The sequence below is a fragment of the Tubulanus polymorphus genome, chromosome 10, assembly GCF_964204645.1.
Source record: "Tubulanus polymorphus chromosome 10, tnTubPoly1.2, whole genome shotgun sequence".
Lineage (NCBI taxonomy): Eukaryota > Metazoa > Nemertea > Palaeonemertea > Tubulaniformes > Tubulanidae > Tubulanus > Tubulanus polymorphus.
The window spans coordinates 283,189-299,309 of record NC_134034.1 but is presented as its reverse complement, the minus strand read 5'-3'; the positions used below and the strand labels follow the sequence as shown (position 1 = coordinate 299,309).

The 16,121-nt window shown below is 39.6% G+C and overlaps 1 protein-coding gene and 1 long non-coding RNA gene across 3 annotated transcripts; one reads left to right on the top strand and one right to left on the bottom strand.

Annotated features, from left to right (window-relative positions):
- Positions 1–3,662: 3,662 nt before the first annotated feature.
- On the bottom strand, positions 3,663–4,164 carry LOC141912357 (uncharacterized). The gene is made up of 3 exons (XR_012620147.1): positions 4,047–4,164; positions 3,827–3,890; positions 3,663–3,737 (listed from the first exon to the last, which is right to left on the bottom strand). It is a non-coding gene; the product is annotated as an uncharacterized LOC141912357 (long non-coding RNA).
- Positions 4,165–12,665: 8,501 nt separating this feature from the next.
- On the top strand, positions 12,666–16,074 carry LOC141911942 (glutathione S-transferase kappa 1-like). Of its 2 annotated transcripts, XM_074803063.1 has the most exons (9): positions 12,666–12,751; positions 12,923–13,007; positions 13,311–13,411; positions 13,498–13,626; positions 13,986–14,021; positions 14,195–14,311; positions 14,870–14,966; positions 15,723–15,785; positions 15,822–16,074. In XM_074803063.1, exons 1-8 carry the CDS (start codon positions 12,674–12,676, stop codon positions 15,764–15,766), a joined length of 687 nt encoding a protein of 228 aa, XP_074659164.1. In that variant the 5' UTR covers positions 12,666–12,673; the 3' UTR covers positions 15,767–15,785; positions 15,822–16,074. The 2 variants fall into 2 exon arrangements, with proteins under 2 accessions (XP_074659164.1, XP_074659163.1); XM_074803062.1 differs by having other exon boundaries at positions 15,723–16,074.
- The last annotated feature ends 47 nt before the right edge of the window (positions 16,075–16,121 follow it).

Below are 16,121 nucleotides of genomic sequence, written 5' to 3'. Positions count from 1 at the left end.
CTTTGTTCAATCTGAAAGATTAATGAAATTAGTTTGTTTAATTTCAGACGGTACCCGAACTCAGCCCATGACACCCCCACCACCTTACCCGTACCTGAATCCGGTATCTCATATTCTACCGACGCCTCAGAATGCCGTTTACCACGGAGCAGCCGACCAGAAACACAAACATTCTAACGAGAATAAAATATTCTTAACGGATAATTCGGGTCACCTGGTTCCGGTAGAGATTCCCGACACGAAACCCACGACTCCGGGATATCCACCGCTCCCGGTACCCGATCAATACAACCCGCACCCACCTAACAGACGACCCAGTATATTCACGCTTTACAACGATGACGTCATCACGCGTCACATAAGCCGTCCAATCAGCGCCGTGTCACGGTCACGTGGCAGCGTACGTGACCTCGCGTTGCGACGTCACGATACGCGTGAACTACTGGAAATACGAGATACACTAATGCCACCTGGTGGAAATAGGTAGCACTTCATAACGTTTTAAGTTTATTGCTAATAAAATGTATTTGGAATGAACTCTCGCTGTTTTGTTAGTAACGTGTCGGTACGAAGGTGGAGATTTGATGAGACGAGAGGCGCATCCTCCCACGGCAGGGATTCGAACCTAATGGCATGGCATCGCTACACTCAGCCACGGCACGAACCCCTGCCACACTAGACCGGGTGCGCAGGTACATGCGCAGCTTTGCCTCACGAAAACTTGCGGCACCAATCAGATCGCTCGTTGCATAATCACTGAGGTTAATTTCAGGAAGAACTATATAAGGGAAAACCGGGCTAAAATAAAACAGGATTTCTGATTGGCTGAATAATTAAATCATCTAAAGCTGCGCGTGTAGCTGCGCATCAGGTTTAAATCGTCCGTTGGTTTCAGAAATCCTTAAGCACTGTTTGAGGATGATCCACTACCGAACCTATGCCGCTTAATGCTAATACTAAGTCAAAGAAGTCAATATCTCAAGGAACCTATTTTGTATTCAATCCATACGAAAGGCAATATCTTAAATGAAAAAACGGTACAGAAATAATGAACTAAACTTTAATTTTTCCCAGCAGCAATAAAGAGGCACAACCCTAGCATCATATCACTACCCCTAAGCGTCATATCACTACCCCTAGCATCATATCACTACCCCTAGCATCATATAACTACCCCTAGCTTCATATCACTACCCCTAGCATCATATAACTACCCCTAGCATCATATCACTACCCCTAGCTTCATATCACTACCCCTAGCATCATATCACTACCCCTAGCATCATATCATATAAGTGTCTACCACTAGACCACAGAGTTCTAGTGAATAGGCTAAAAAAATTGATACCTTGTTTCTCCGCTCTGCTGAGCTTAAATGTTGACCCGGCCGGCCGCCTATCAACCCTATACATTACTTTTTTAAAAATCGTGATCCATTTTACCATAACAGACCCAGCCGCTATAGAAATGAACTGTTTATAAATTTTATCATAAAACGGAGAAACAAGGTATCATTTTTGTTTAGCCTAAACGAAACGGGCAATATTATCTGTTCTGTAATAGTATTTGGTGTAGCTCACCAACGAATTGAAACCCTCGCATACCAGGGGTCGCAATTTCACAAAAAACGATCCATCTTTTAATTGAATTTGTGAAACGTAATGTGGATCAAATATCAAGAAAGGATAAATTTCTTCATTATCTCAGTTTTTGTGAAACCGGACCCTTAGTAGGATTTGGTTTATGATGGGAGGGTTTCAATCAGATTTAGATGCCGCAGTTTCGCACACTGAATAGCGAGTGTCCAGTTTCACAGAGAAAGGATGATGGTTTGTGAAACTGTACCCTAGGCTCAGTTTCTTCAAAAATATTCATTCATTGAGGTGGCAAACTCGATCGAATTGAGTAAAGTTTTTTGAGTAAATTATTTCTATGAAACTGAACCCGTGGGATTTACGTGTGACGCACTGAGTGTGTGTGAAACTGCTGACGTCTGTTATCACAACTAAAACAACACAGAAAATTCATCTTTATTTCAAATAAAACAGAACAACAGTTCACACGAAATATTATAGTCACATAATAAAGAAAACCTGTCGATATTTCAACTTTATGATTTCATTGATTGAGTTACTTAAAACATGTCCATATTACATCATTATACAATATGTGTATCATACAATTTTTTACAAAATCAGACCAATAAAACTGGGTCGTGGGGTACAAACAATTACAAACTAATGCAACCAGTTATCGCTGCTTTACAGCTACATTTAATCTTCAATTTCAATTTTCACTAAAACTTTAAAACCCACTATATAGAAACTTAATAGAAGTAAAAGACACAACATTTTGGAGTCTCTGTAGAGACCATCATCAAGTCTGTAGAAATAACTAAAACAGGGAAAAACAAGTTCATTAGGAAAGTAAAGCGAGTGTTCAGTGCTAAGGTCGAGAGGTTTTGTTATTTTGTGCGTATAGGTTGTTCTAGTTATTTCTTTATTTTACTTTTATTATTTTGATTCTGATTCTTGATAAATAAATTACGCCTTTTAAATCTTTTAAATTTGCATATAGCAGGGTTTTAATTATATATTCTATGCCCGAGTCAGGCTATTATTCTATTAGCAAAAATGACACCACAGCTTTGAGAGACGAATCAGGGGATGACTCGATTGTTTTTATGGATATGTGATACACAGTCTATCAAACCATCATAAACAGAACAACAGTAGGCTGCCCATGCCGGTCGGCACAGATAAACAATATTCATTTGGCTTTAAACTTAAAAATTGCAGATCTGAAATAAGTGGCAGCATATCAATCTCCAGGTAGATGGCTGGTTCCTGTCCCTGTCAAATGGCAAATTGGTCCCGATCCCCACTTCGTCCTAGAATAGAGAAAACTTGCGTCTGCAAATATTACACAGAAAATGTTCGATTGAATTAACAGTCAAGTGGGAATTGTTTTCATGACATATTTCGGTAACTAGAAATTATAATTACCTTATAATTCTAGATAATTCAAACACCATTATTCAATCTTTGGTCAAACTGTTCTATTGGACAAATTTCATGCTGCAAAAAATCATTACCGGTATACTATGATAAGAATTAGTAATTAGTGAATCTATAGCAGTCTGAAATTGGGGCCTAAATTCTATTAGAAAATCAATCATTTTAAAACTTGTGTTGAGCAGAATTAAGCATCAGCCGCATTATATTAATAGTTAGAATATTATGAAATTAGACCACAGTGGAGTGATTAAAAACTCACCATTTCTAAACTTGTATCGGATTAGTTCAGTGCCATCTAGCAGGATTTCACTTCCAACAGTCATAATGTCATGAAGTTAAGTAACTGACGATTTTCTAAGAAAATAAATACATAAATAATTGAACTGTTAAGTTTTATAATAAGCGAGAACCAGGTATCGAGATAGTTACTTAGTTTCTTCAAACAATATCAGCAGCTTCACCAACAACTAGAGCTTCTTTACTCTTTGAAGGTGAATATTTTTAATTTCTCCAGTTCCAAAAAGTGTTGGGCGTATTGCATTCTGGAAAGAGAAAATTATGCCAGAAAATGGTTAATGAAATAGATAGAAACTGCAACTTGTTTGTGACAGAAAACCTACCAGGTTAATGAGTAGTTTATCACAATGTGTCGAATATATGCAGATTTCTGAGAGGTTTGATGGTAGCTTTAGACTGCGTCCTCAAGTAAAACGTTGATACCTGCCAACATTGACCGATCAAAACATCATTTTCTGGACTTGATTTGAAGTTCACCACAAATTACTGCAATAAATCGATATAAAACTCACCGCTTCTGACTTGATTGATTTGTGGAGCGCAATGTTTACTGCAAGTTCAGCTTTATTTTGGACCCTAGAATACAAAAGTTGTATAATTTTGATGATTCGAACTTTGACCAGAATAGAAGTGATTGAAAATTCGCCTTCACTGATTAATGTAGCTTCTAATCAGGAAATGAGTTTATAAATGTACAGTCAAACAGAGACTAGAATCTGTAGAGATATTCACCGGTACCGTATTGGTTTTGAGGATCTAAAGCGATGTCCATCTTAAACAAATGTGAAGTGAATTCCCAATGTTTACTGTTCACAGATTCTATCAAGGGTTCCAGTTATTTCGTTCAGCAACTAATAACAAATTTTAGAAATTGTCAGTTAAGTTGTTATGAAATAAGAGCAGTTTCACACCAAATCAAAGACTTATCATTTTCGTCAATGTTTTTAAGCCAGCGGTATTTGAGGTCGACTGTTGGGTACCAAAACCTCCATAGCTCTGTTCACTGAAAATATGTATGGAAAACATAAACATCTTGATGATTCCAACTTTGATCAGGACATAAATGAGTTTTAACAATGGGGCACCGGCAACACCAGATGGCGCAAAAAAACACCGGGCTATTCATAGTGAAAATCAGTTCATTTTCGATAAAATTTGAATTTTATTTCTAGGCTTCCAAATCTGGAAATCATCAAACGAGTCATCGACTTTCTCGTTCAGTGAATGATATTACTTTTACTAAAACTTGATTTACTAATCAGAAAAGTTGACTTTACCTGTAGAGTGAAATTAAAGCCCAGTAACCCAGTGCCACTAGCGACACCTAATGGATTATCGCTGAATCCTCGCTTCCCTCAGTAGCCTTGTCGGTATCCCATTGAAAACTCTAACTAAGCAGCGATCTTTAGGCCTAATTGAGTGATTGAACGCTGGAAACATGAACAGATAGAACAATTTATATAGAACAGTTCTCTAAAAATAATGAATTTCCAGGTTTTACCTGCTGCTGCTGCTGCTGCTGTTGCAGCTGCTGGTGGCGCTGTTGCTGCATGGTGCTGGTACTGCGGGTACTGCCAGTGCTGCTGTTGCAGCTGCTGGTGGCGCTGTTGCTGCATGGTGCCGGTACTGCGGGTGCTGCCAGTGCTGCTGTTGCAGCTGGTGGTGGCGCTGTTGCTGCATGGTGCTGGTACTGCGGGTACTGCCAGTGCTGCTGTTGCAGCTGCTGGTGGCGCTGTTGCTGCATGGTGCTGGTACTGTATATTGCTGCTGTTGCTGCTGCTGTGCTGCTGCATGGTGCTGGTACTGCAGGTACTGCCAGTGCTGCTGCTGTTGCTGGTGGCGCTGTTGCTGCATGGTGCTGGTACTGCAGGTACTGCCAGTGCTGCTGCTGCTGCGGTGTGTATCTCATCCTGTAACTGAGAGTAAAACTGTAATTTTTAGTTCAAAAATAATTCAAAATATCAACAGAGACTGTGAAGAATTCTGTGGAGAAATTCATTACCAGTTTTGTACTTACCTTTAAATGAGCCTGTTTAAATAGTAAATTCTATTGCATTCATTTCATTCTGAAAATAAAAAGAAACAATAATCAGTGACAATAGAGCAGAATGTAACATCTCAAATTATTAATCAATCAGACAGAAACAGTACAGGATTTCTGTGGATTAAACTGCTGTACTTATTTCATACTGATTGTACAGTAACAGATACTTGTAACATTGTGTACAGATACAGAGTACAGATCACTGCATTACTTCATCCTGTGATTGAACAGTGATTTAATGTTCTCTCATCTTCAGATTCCCATCCGTCTAACTAAAACATCAGAACATTTCAACTCACCTAACCTCCCGACCCGACCCTCCCTGACCCCTTCCCTCCCGCCCTCCCTCGCCCCTTCCCTCCCTCGCCCCTTCCATCCCTCGCCCCTTCCCTCCCTCGCCCCTTCCCTCCCGCACCCCTTCCCTCCCGGACCCCTTCCCTCCCGCACCCCTTCCCTCCCGGACCCCTTCCCTCCCGCACCCCTTCCCTCCCGGACCCCTTCCCTCCCGCCCACCCGGACCCCTTCCCTCCCGGACCCCTTCCCTCCCGCCCTCCCGGACCCCCTCCCACCTAGCCCTCCCTCAATGCCCTCCCACCTGGCCCACCCTCAATGCCCACCCACCTAGCCCTCCCACCTAGCCCTACCTCAATGCCCTACCTCAATGCCTCCTCAACTCTGTTGTCTCCTCTTCACACACCACTCATCCGTACAATAACTACAAAACGATTTGCCATTTTTTTACGATCATATCAATTTAATATATAAATTGAAATCCTTAATCAATTGCATCATTGATGGGACTAACAGATAATGTTCTACAATTTCGTAGGCATTCAAATGATCATATGCCTGGGTTGGTCTTGAAAATCACATGACTTGAATTTTAGATGATTCCTTATCAATTTCATCGAATTATTCAAATTATTCCTATTATTTCTACTCCCTCCAATAAGTATTCACAATATATCTCAGTTTCACGACAAGTTGCAGCAGTCGTCTGTAAACAGATTTCATTTCATCAAATGATGCGAGTTCACAAACCCGAGGAACTTAATGTTGTAAGGGAGGGGGAGGTATACGGAGGGTTCACCCGAACAAAGGAAATAAGCCCGAACCAAATCTCCACACTCACAAAATGTCGTGAGAAAGGTCAACACAAACCAAGGACAAGAATGATGGCTGAGATCAAAACAAATTAAAGCTATTTATGTTTCTTCACGAATTCAATGTTGTTATTAAGAAATCGTTGTGGACCAATGACAATTGATAGTTAGACTAGATATTTCTATACTCTCTAATCCGTTTGATTGTAATTTGATTGTCTTTTCAAGTTAACACTTGAACCCAGTGGAACAAATTAAACTCCAGCCATTTTCCTTCATTTGCCATTTGAGCTCTTGAGTCGAGGTAGGAATAGACCCTTGCCCGTCATCTAAGCGTGCAGGACTCTAAACCTTCGAATTGCTCTCGGACCCCGCTCTTAATATTTCATCTTTTTTTGAGTCGAGGTAGGAATAGACCCCTGCCCGCCCTCTAAGCGTGCAGGACACTAAACCTTCGAATTGCTCTCGGACCCCACTCTTTATATCAGCATTTCATGCTGTTTTATCTTGTTGTTAGAAGCTCACGCGTTCGATTTATATTTTTTCTTTTCATATGGCTTTTCCTTATTTTGTCGTCTCACTAGAACTCTCATCAGTTCCGACTGGGATCAAGTTTAATCTTTTAGAGACAAACAGCGAAAGGTTGTGTTAGTTGCACCAGCAGCAGCAGCTGCAGCAGCAGCAGCAACACTGATACGGATGAATCTTTCATTAACTACGTCATTTGTTCCATTCTCAAATATTGAGTCATGAAGGCAACAGAAATAACTTTAAAAAACTTGAAATCTTTCATTTATGGCCTTGGTTTAGTGACCTAAGCATCAAAGTTTGGTTCATAGCCCAGGTTTGGTACCCAAAGAGTCAAAGTTTGGTTCATGGCTCAGGTTTAGTGACCAAAGAGTCAAAGTTTGGTTCATAGCCCTGTTTTGGTGACCAAAGAGTCAAAATTTGGTCTATGGTTCTGAATTGGTGACCACGGAGGGTAAATATGGCCCTCATTAAAGGTAAGTCAGTTTTATGGCTCTGGTTTGATTAGCAAATAACATGAGAAATTGAGCGTTGCATATGTTGAATAGGGGAATTGGACTAAACACTCATCACTAGAATAAAGTGAAGAATTATGTTCACACTGTGGGCTCAAAATCTTGAACTAATTGATAAAGTCCGAAATAATTCTGACTAATTTGAGTCTACCAGAAAATGATGCATTGATCGAAGTCTAAAAGCTATAAACTGACAAATTGATCGAGCTCTGATAAGATTTTAAATAACAGCGGAGGATGAAATGACTTTCATAAACTGATATGATTGTGAAAAATGGCAAAATACACAAGATATGCCCGCTTTATCAGAGTCTCATTGTAGGAAGATTGCTAAAGACTAACTGTAAAAACTACAACTACATCTGGTTGAATATCATTTGTTTTTACGCCTTTTAAATTCAATAAAATATTTCCTGATAGAAGTATAATTAGTTCGCAGTCCCTTAAATTCTGTCTAGAATAGAATTATAAGTCACAGGTAGAAATAGAATATTATCCTATTCTAAAATGAATGTAATAATAGAACAATAGTCTCTCCGTGTCAATCTTTGTCCCACCTAAAAATTGTACAGTTTATTTCAGAAATTGTGTCCCATCTTTTTGAAAAGGATAACTAATTATTAAAGATATCTATGAATAGTGATATACTGTGCCATGAAGGCAAATGAAGAAGTGTGTCAATAAAAGTGATTACAAAACATATCACTTATTCTAATGAGTTCTATACTCTTCTTCCAAAAATGAAGAGTAGGTCTCTGTCTAGGAATCTGCAGAAAAAAGAGGAAGCAGCGATGAATGTGAACTGCATCTCGACTCTCGTCAACAATTTTCTAAGTCGTCCTATACAGTTCTCAGTATTTACAGCCGTTTCTAAAATAGCACAGAAGAAAATACATCTTTCAGCTGGAAATGTATCAGTAAACCGCCAGATATCAACAGTAATTATTACGTATGATTGTTGTTTCGTTGAATTGTTCATTAAGTCGTAATTTGATCGGAGCCAAGGAGCAGAACTTGTGATCATTCAATACCTTAAATTATAGCCCTAAAAATTGAAACGTCCCAATTCAAAAATCTGGGGGCAATTATCTCATAACGATTGAGAGAAGTGACGGTGAAATAACGTGCGCACTCGCCGGGGATCGAACCCAGGTCTCATAGAAATAACAACCAGTGAAATAGAACGAGTCCAATTGGCCGATGGTTATACAGCTTGTCATGCATAACAACTGAAACATGACATGTTGCAGTCACGTGTTTCATAATGATTAATCCTTTCTTAGAATAATAAAAAGATGGGACACATTTTCTGAAATATCCTGAACTTCAAGACCAAAAATAACTACGACTAAACCACCTGTACCTGACACATAAACCACCCCCACCGAGACCCTACACGCTACACCACCTAAACTCAAACCCATAGGGGCCTACCCTTCCCTGCAAAGTCCTACCACCACCCATTCTCCCCAGCCCACCATGCCCCTACCACCCCACCCCTACATCCCACCCTCACTCCCAGACCCCTTCCCTCCCACCCTCCCAGACCCCTTCCCTCCCGCCCTCCCTCACCTCATCCCTCCCACCCTCCCTCTACCCCTTCCCTCCCACACCCCATCCCTCCCACTACCCCTTCCCTCCCACCCTCCCTCACCCCATCCCTCCCACCCTCCCTCTACCCCTTCCCTCCCACCCTCCCTCACCCCTTCCCTCCCCCAACCCTACCCACCCTCCCCAAACCCAGCGGTTAGATGAGTTGAATTGTTCTGATGTTTTAGTTAGACGGATGGGAATCTAATGAAGATGAGAGAACATTAAATCACTGTTCAATCACAGGATGAAGTAATGCAGTGATCTGTACTCTGTATCTGTACACAATGTTACATGTATCTGTAACTGTTCAATCAGTATGAAATAAGTACAGCAGTTTAATCTACAGAAATTCTAACTCTCAAGATACACATGATCTGATTATTACGAAGGAACATGATTGATAACAGTTGTATTATTGAAATCAGGAACCAGTTTCATATTGATTAGAAATAACATTTGAGTTGATCGCAATTTAGAAAACCTGTAAACCCGCTTACTGAAATAATAATCCCAACCATGAACTGATTATAGCCAAATATTCACCGATATAAAGAAATTTGAAATGATTGAATAAATGCAACAGGTTTCTGAGATTTCATTCCAAAACATGGTTTATAACAAACACTATAAAACTGGTCCCTTAAAATCAATTCAACAACCGATAAATAAAGATTAATGTTACTTATCTTGAATTTCCACATAGGCTATAGTGATTCCTGATGCTGAATCCAAGAATGATTCCCAATGTCCTGTGCTGAATCAAAAAAAATCTGTGAAACACTGATTCCTTGTTGTCCTGTGCTGATTCCAAGAATGATTCCTGATGTCCGGCGCGAAACCAAAAAAGTCTGATTGTAAAACACTGATTCCTTGATGTCCTTTGCAAAATCCAAGAGTGATTCTTTGTTTTCCTGTGCTGAATCAAAATTCCCGTTGAACATGTTGAAGTGATACCTATAATAGACAAATCTAAGATTGTTTTCTTTCCTTAGAAATAACTGCAGAAATATCAAATCTAAAATTCAAACTTACAAATTAGATTGTTCGCTCCAATCTGCAATTCATTTATTCACGGGGTTTTTCTATCCACAGTTTAGGTTTTGCATCTAGAGTTGAACATGAAATATAAACAAGAAAGTAATGAAAAAACATGAAAAGAATTATCTGTTTCTGAAACCATTGAAGAGAACATTTAAAAGATGAAATGAAGGACCATAGGTCCAGTAGGATCAACTGAGTACATGCCCTTCTGCTGATGTCATGAAACAAGGTCAAGCATCCATTAGCAGCTACTTATCTATAGAGTGGGGGAAAAATTCAATTTTCTCCCAGCACTTCCAAAAGGCTTAGAGCTGATGGACGAAACTTTCCATATTAATTCCAACACCTATTTCCCTCCTAGTGACAAAATATCAGCTGTGTATAGGCCTATGCATTGGTTACAATTTGTGCCACCAAGAGCTAACAGAAAAGCCGTGATCACACGGAGACGATTTGGCCCGGGCCAAATTGGCACGGATCCGGCTCCGGCCAAATCTGGCCCGCGCCAAATTAGAGAGCGCGTTCACACGCAAACCATTCACTCCATACTAAACAATACTCAAACAAAGCGAAGTGGATCATTTCCGGTGCCAGTTGCAATTCAAACACAATCATTTGTCTGGTGCTAAAATTTGGCTCGGGCTTGGTCCAACGTTTTTGGTCCGGGCCAAACAGGCTCGGGCCCATTTGGCACCCATGTGAACAGTTGTTCCGGGCCAAATTTGGCACGGGACAATGCTCGTGTGATCGCGGCTAAAGTTACTCTCAGAACCATTCTATTAATCGACTGATGTAGGCTATTTAATTCAGCCCATACATCAAATGTAGCAGCAATCAGCGGTAAGCTACTCTTATTGTGTGTGTGTTACCTGCTGAACACTGGTCATTACAACACAGTGTCGAGGTGAAGCCCATCGTAGTCTAGAAATATCAGGGACGGTGGAATGATGATATGTCGGCTCTGAGCTCCAGGCGATTCTTAAATTCTAGGATGGCTAGCCTATGTTTGAAATTAGGTGAGGTTTTTGCTGTCGTGTTCCTCAGAAGCCTGTGCGCCTGGCCTTGGCTGAAGGGATAATATGATACAAGAAGGAGAAACTTACTGCGATAATTGGGGGTCCCTTGTACATCACATCGTGACGCAGCGGCGTTGGCGATGTCAACGTTAGAAGACAGCACGCCATTTTGATATCGCCTCATTATACACGTGCTGCCGCGAATGTCAAAATGTACAATGTCGGTAGCGAGTTTCAATCGAGGTCGAATCCTGGTATAAAGGGAGATTCTCATTCACTTGATGAAGCTTCTGTACATCCTCTATTCGGCGTCAGGTGCTGCTGCTATGAAACGGTTTGTTTGAGGATGATTGCCACCAATTTATTTCTTTATTTTGTCCCGGTTCCCTTCCCTTCTTTTAAAGGCCGAGCGAGTATGTTGAGTATATGCTAATCGATTATGATAATCAATGTTCATAAAAATGACGGATTATGACATAATCCATGCTTATAAAAACGTTTTGCATACGCGAGTGTACTAATCGAGTGTTCATAAAAACGCCTTAGGTAGTAGAGTAATTAACGAAGATATTGACCGTCAAGTGCTGCCCCTACATTTATCATTAGCGGTAAAGACACGAACTAACACGACTTGTAAAATATTTCTACTGCGGCGAGTGAGTAATAAGTTAGTTCACACATTTACCGTCAACGATATGTAAAGAGGCAGCACTAGACGGTTGAGATTTTACGCTGCTCGATATTCCTTCTGTGGCATGCGAATAAAACATATTTTTCGAAAGACACAACAAATGTATAATTCAATTGTTTAGGTGCTATACATAAATGCTTGGATAAGAAAATTAAAATCTATTGTCGGTTAGATTAGTTACTACTATCGATAAGCAAATGAAATGATATCTGAAATTCGGTTTCGTCACCCGCGTCGGGTATTCGCCGGAATTCCAGTTAATCGATGATGATATGACGAGAGCTGCGTGAAATGAATTACAAATATAACACAAGTGCGTTCTTTAAAAAGCTTTATATTCAAACTTCAATTTACTATACAAAAGTTTGCGGCAGGTTGTTGAATTCGTATTCGTGGGCGTCGTTGGTCTCCTACCTAAAAACGATAAAAATTGATTATAATTTCGGATGAAAATAAAAGTGGTATTGATGAGTTTGATAATTTCTGTGACAACGAAATTATTTCTCTAGCAAAAATGATCAATGATGATATTATTCGCCTATGGCACAAAACTATAGAAATAATCGCCGCGATTTATATTTAGAAAACAATAGATCACATTTATTAAACAAGTAATGACAATGTGATGAAATTGTCATGACAGGTCTACTAACTCAAATTTCCTCTTTTGCGTTTATCCAATTAATTTTCCGACTGCAGCCCCGAAAACAGTTATTTTGAGGATTCGAACTCGATTCCGATCAGAATCTACCTGTGGCAGCTGACCAAAAGTTTTAAATTGAATTGAATTGGTTCGAAGAACTCGACTGTGGCAGCTGAGTATTCAAGATGGCGGCGCCCATAAGTAAAAAAAGTGTCGAATTGTTTTACGACGTAGTTTCGCCTTATTCTTGGATAGGATTCGAGGTAATCGCATTTTTATCATTCAAGCATCCGTTTCAACTCTTCTGAATAATTGAACTTTTGTTTCATCACGTGACATCATTTAATTAAGGCCCAGTTGGAGTTGGAATAATTAATTCAATTAAAGTTACTTTATTTCAAACAACTTTACTTATTTTTCGCTTATGCTTGTAGGTTCTGTGCCGTTATCGACAAGTATGGAAGAGCATGGATTTGAAGCTGAAACCATTCTTTCTAGGAGGTGTCATGAAAGGATCTGGTTAGTAATAAATGTTCTTTACTTTCAAGGAACTCTGCTATAATACTAGTATTGTAAGAGACTTCTTCCCCCTAACGGTTCAGTTATTGACTGTTAATCATGTCAGTCGGCACACCCTAAATCCAACACCCCTGAGTTTCATCTTATTGGTGCTCATGCCTTAATGATAAAGAATCCTGTCCATGATAGTCGAGGTTAAATGAACAATCCAATAGGGTTAGTCTTGGGAAACCAAGATGCAAGCAAAGTAAAGCCTAAGAAACAAACATTAGTTACTGATAGTTTTTAATGTTTTTCTATCAGAAAATCAACCTCCTGGTTTCAATATGAGTAAATTTGTCTATATGGGAAACGACATTCAACATCTGCGCAAACATTTCCAAATTCCGCTGGAATTTCCAAAGGTAACTTTTCATTCTCTGAACATAACTGATATTGAGATTTAACCTGAAGCCTGTGATGAATGTTTCTGTGATATTTATTATATTAGGATCCCGTTGAGGTGATGTTTAAGAGAGGTAGTTTATCAGCTATGAGATTTATAACTGCTGTTGATATGAAAAATCCAGAATTCACCGAAGAAATTTCACGCCAAATGTGGCTCCGTATTTGGAACAGGGTCAGTGAATTTTTATTTTTTCTTTATTCCCTGAATATCTGGAACCAGTTGCTGAAAAGTTGGTTGGAGTCTTACCAGTGGATAGTTGGACATAAGTGACAATTAAAAGTTCATTGTTACTATGGTATTTATCTACTGGTTATCTTAAAACATCTTTTCAGCAACTTCAGCCCCCTGGACTCAGGTTTAAAGTTTTTAGGTTAAGTTTTGCTCAACATTTTAATTTAGTTTATTTCATTTCTGAAATGATATTTTAACTCCTGGTTCAAATCTGACAAATATGACTATGTAACTCGGTCAAATTCTATAAATTATGAAGTTTAGATATCAAATCATCATAAGATAAGTATTTTTTTCAGGATGAAGACATCACTAAAGAAGAAAGTTTCATCGCGGTATGTAAACTATATAATCAGCCTATTTACATAAATCATAATGAATTTTTCAAAAATAATGATAAATCTGTAAAAATAATAATCAATTTGCATAAATTATATAAATTTGCATACATTATGATAAATTTTGCACAGATTATCATATATAAAACACTTATGAATTTCTATTGCAGGCGGCTAAAGAAGCTGGTTTGTCCGAACATGTGATCAACGACGCTATAACAAACTTTAAATCACAACCGGTGAAAGATCGATTGAAGGAATACACGGAGGAGGCTTTAGGATACGGGGTGAGTTGAACAGACTAATTTAGTTCACCCTAAACCCCCCGGGTGCCAAAATCATCAATGTCATTCGTTCAATGGTTCTCTTTTTATCTGTCTCTTTTATCCCTAGGGGGAAAAACCCTCATTTTCGTCATACATTTTCAATCCAAAAATAATCCTGGCACAGATTCGAGTTGGGGTGAGTAGCACTGTGTCAGATTTAAGTAACTATTAGAGGGGTGGACTGGTGGCCACATCGTGGGGGTGGTGCAGTGGTGGCCATATTGTGGGGATGGACTGGTGGCCACATTGTGGGGGTGGTGCAGTGGTGGCCATATTGTGGGGGTGGTGCAGCGGTGGCCACATTGTGGGGGTGGACTGGTGGCCATATTGTTGCGATTGTCAAAATTTGGTTCCAATGTTTCTTGAGTTTCAAATGTATTCTTCTACATATGAATGTTGCACCCAGGGAGACCTTCACCTACCCCTCTAACCCCTAACGATTTGATCGATTGACTATGATTGACCTAAAGCCGGAGCTAACCTCTATAAGATATTGTTGTTAATTTTATTTCGCTGCAGGCTTTTGGAGCTCCTACAATCGTTGCTAAAGTTGAAGATGGTGAAACACATATGATATTTGGGTCGGATAGGTTTCATGTGCTAGGTGATTTACTGGGTAAGTACAAACACTTCTCACCCTAACTAGTTTCTGGTCTGAAGTTAGAACCCTCAACCTAACTGCCTTTCTTCATATAACACAAACTAGCGTCTGGTCTGAAGTTAGAACCCTCAACCTAACAGCCTTCCTTCACATAACACAAACTAGTGTCTGGTCTGAAGTTAGAACCCTCAACCTAACTGCCTTTCTTCATATAACACAAACTAGTGTCTGGTCTGAAGTTAGAACCCTCAACCTAACAGCCTTTCTTCATATAACACAAACTAGTGTCTGGTCTGAAGTTAGAACCCTCAACCTAACAGCCTTTCTTCATATAACACAAACTAGTGTCTGGTCTGAAGTTAGAACCCTCAACCTAACAGCCTTTCTTCATATAACACAAACTAGTGTCTGGTCTGAAGTTAGAACCCTCAACCTAACAGCCTTCCTTCATATAACACAAACTAGTGTCTGGTCTGAAGTTAGAACCCTCAACCTAACAGCCTTCCTTCATATAACACAAACTAGTGTCTGGTCTGAAGTTAGAACCCTCAACCTAACAGCCTTCCTTCATATAACACAAACTAGCGTCTGGTCTGAAGTTAGAACCCTCAACCTAACAGCCTTCCTTCATATAACACAAACTAGCGTCTGGTCTGAAGTTAGAACCCTCAACCTAACAGCCTTTCTTCATAACTTATCGTCACTTGTAGCTAAAGATTTTCAATTGATCTAAACAAATTACAATAGTTTGAATTGTTCACATATTTTCAGGTGAATTGTATTCAGGTCCTCAGGTGCAGCATTCAAAACTTTAGACCAGTCATCCTCATCATCCTACTGCTGTGGCTGGGTTTGCAGGGACCCCTCAGCCTACTGCTGCGGCTGGGTTTGCAGGGACCCCTCAGCCTACTGCTGTACGGGTCTGAGGGACCCCTCAGCCTCCTGCTGCTGCTCTACGGGTCTGCATGAACCCGTCAGCCTCATGCTCAGGTCCGCTGTGTGTGTTAAACAAACAATGAAACAAGTGAGTGATGTAGATTTATAAAATAAATGATAGAAAATGTAAATAGAAAATCAAATATTACAATGTATTAAGAAATGTGAATAAATTCATAAATTTTACTGAAAGTAATTTATCCTTTTGTCGTTTGAAGTTTTGCATAAATTATA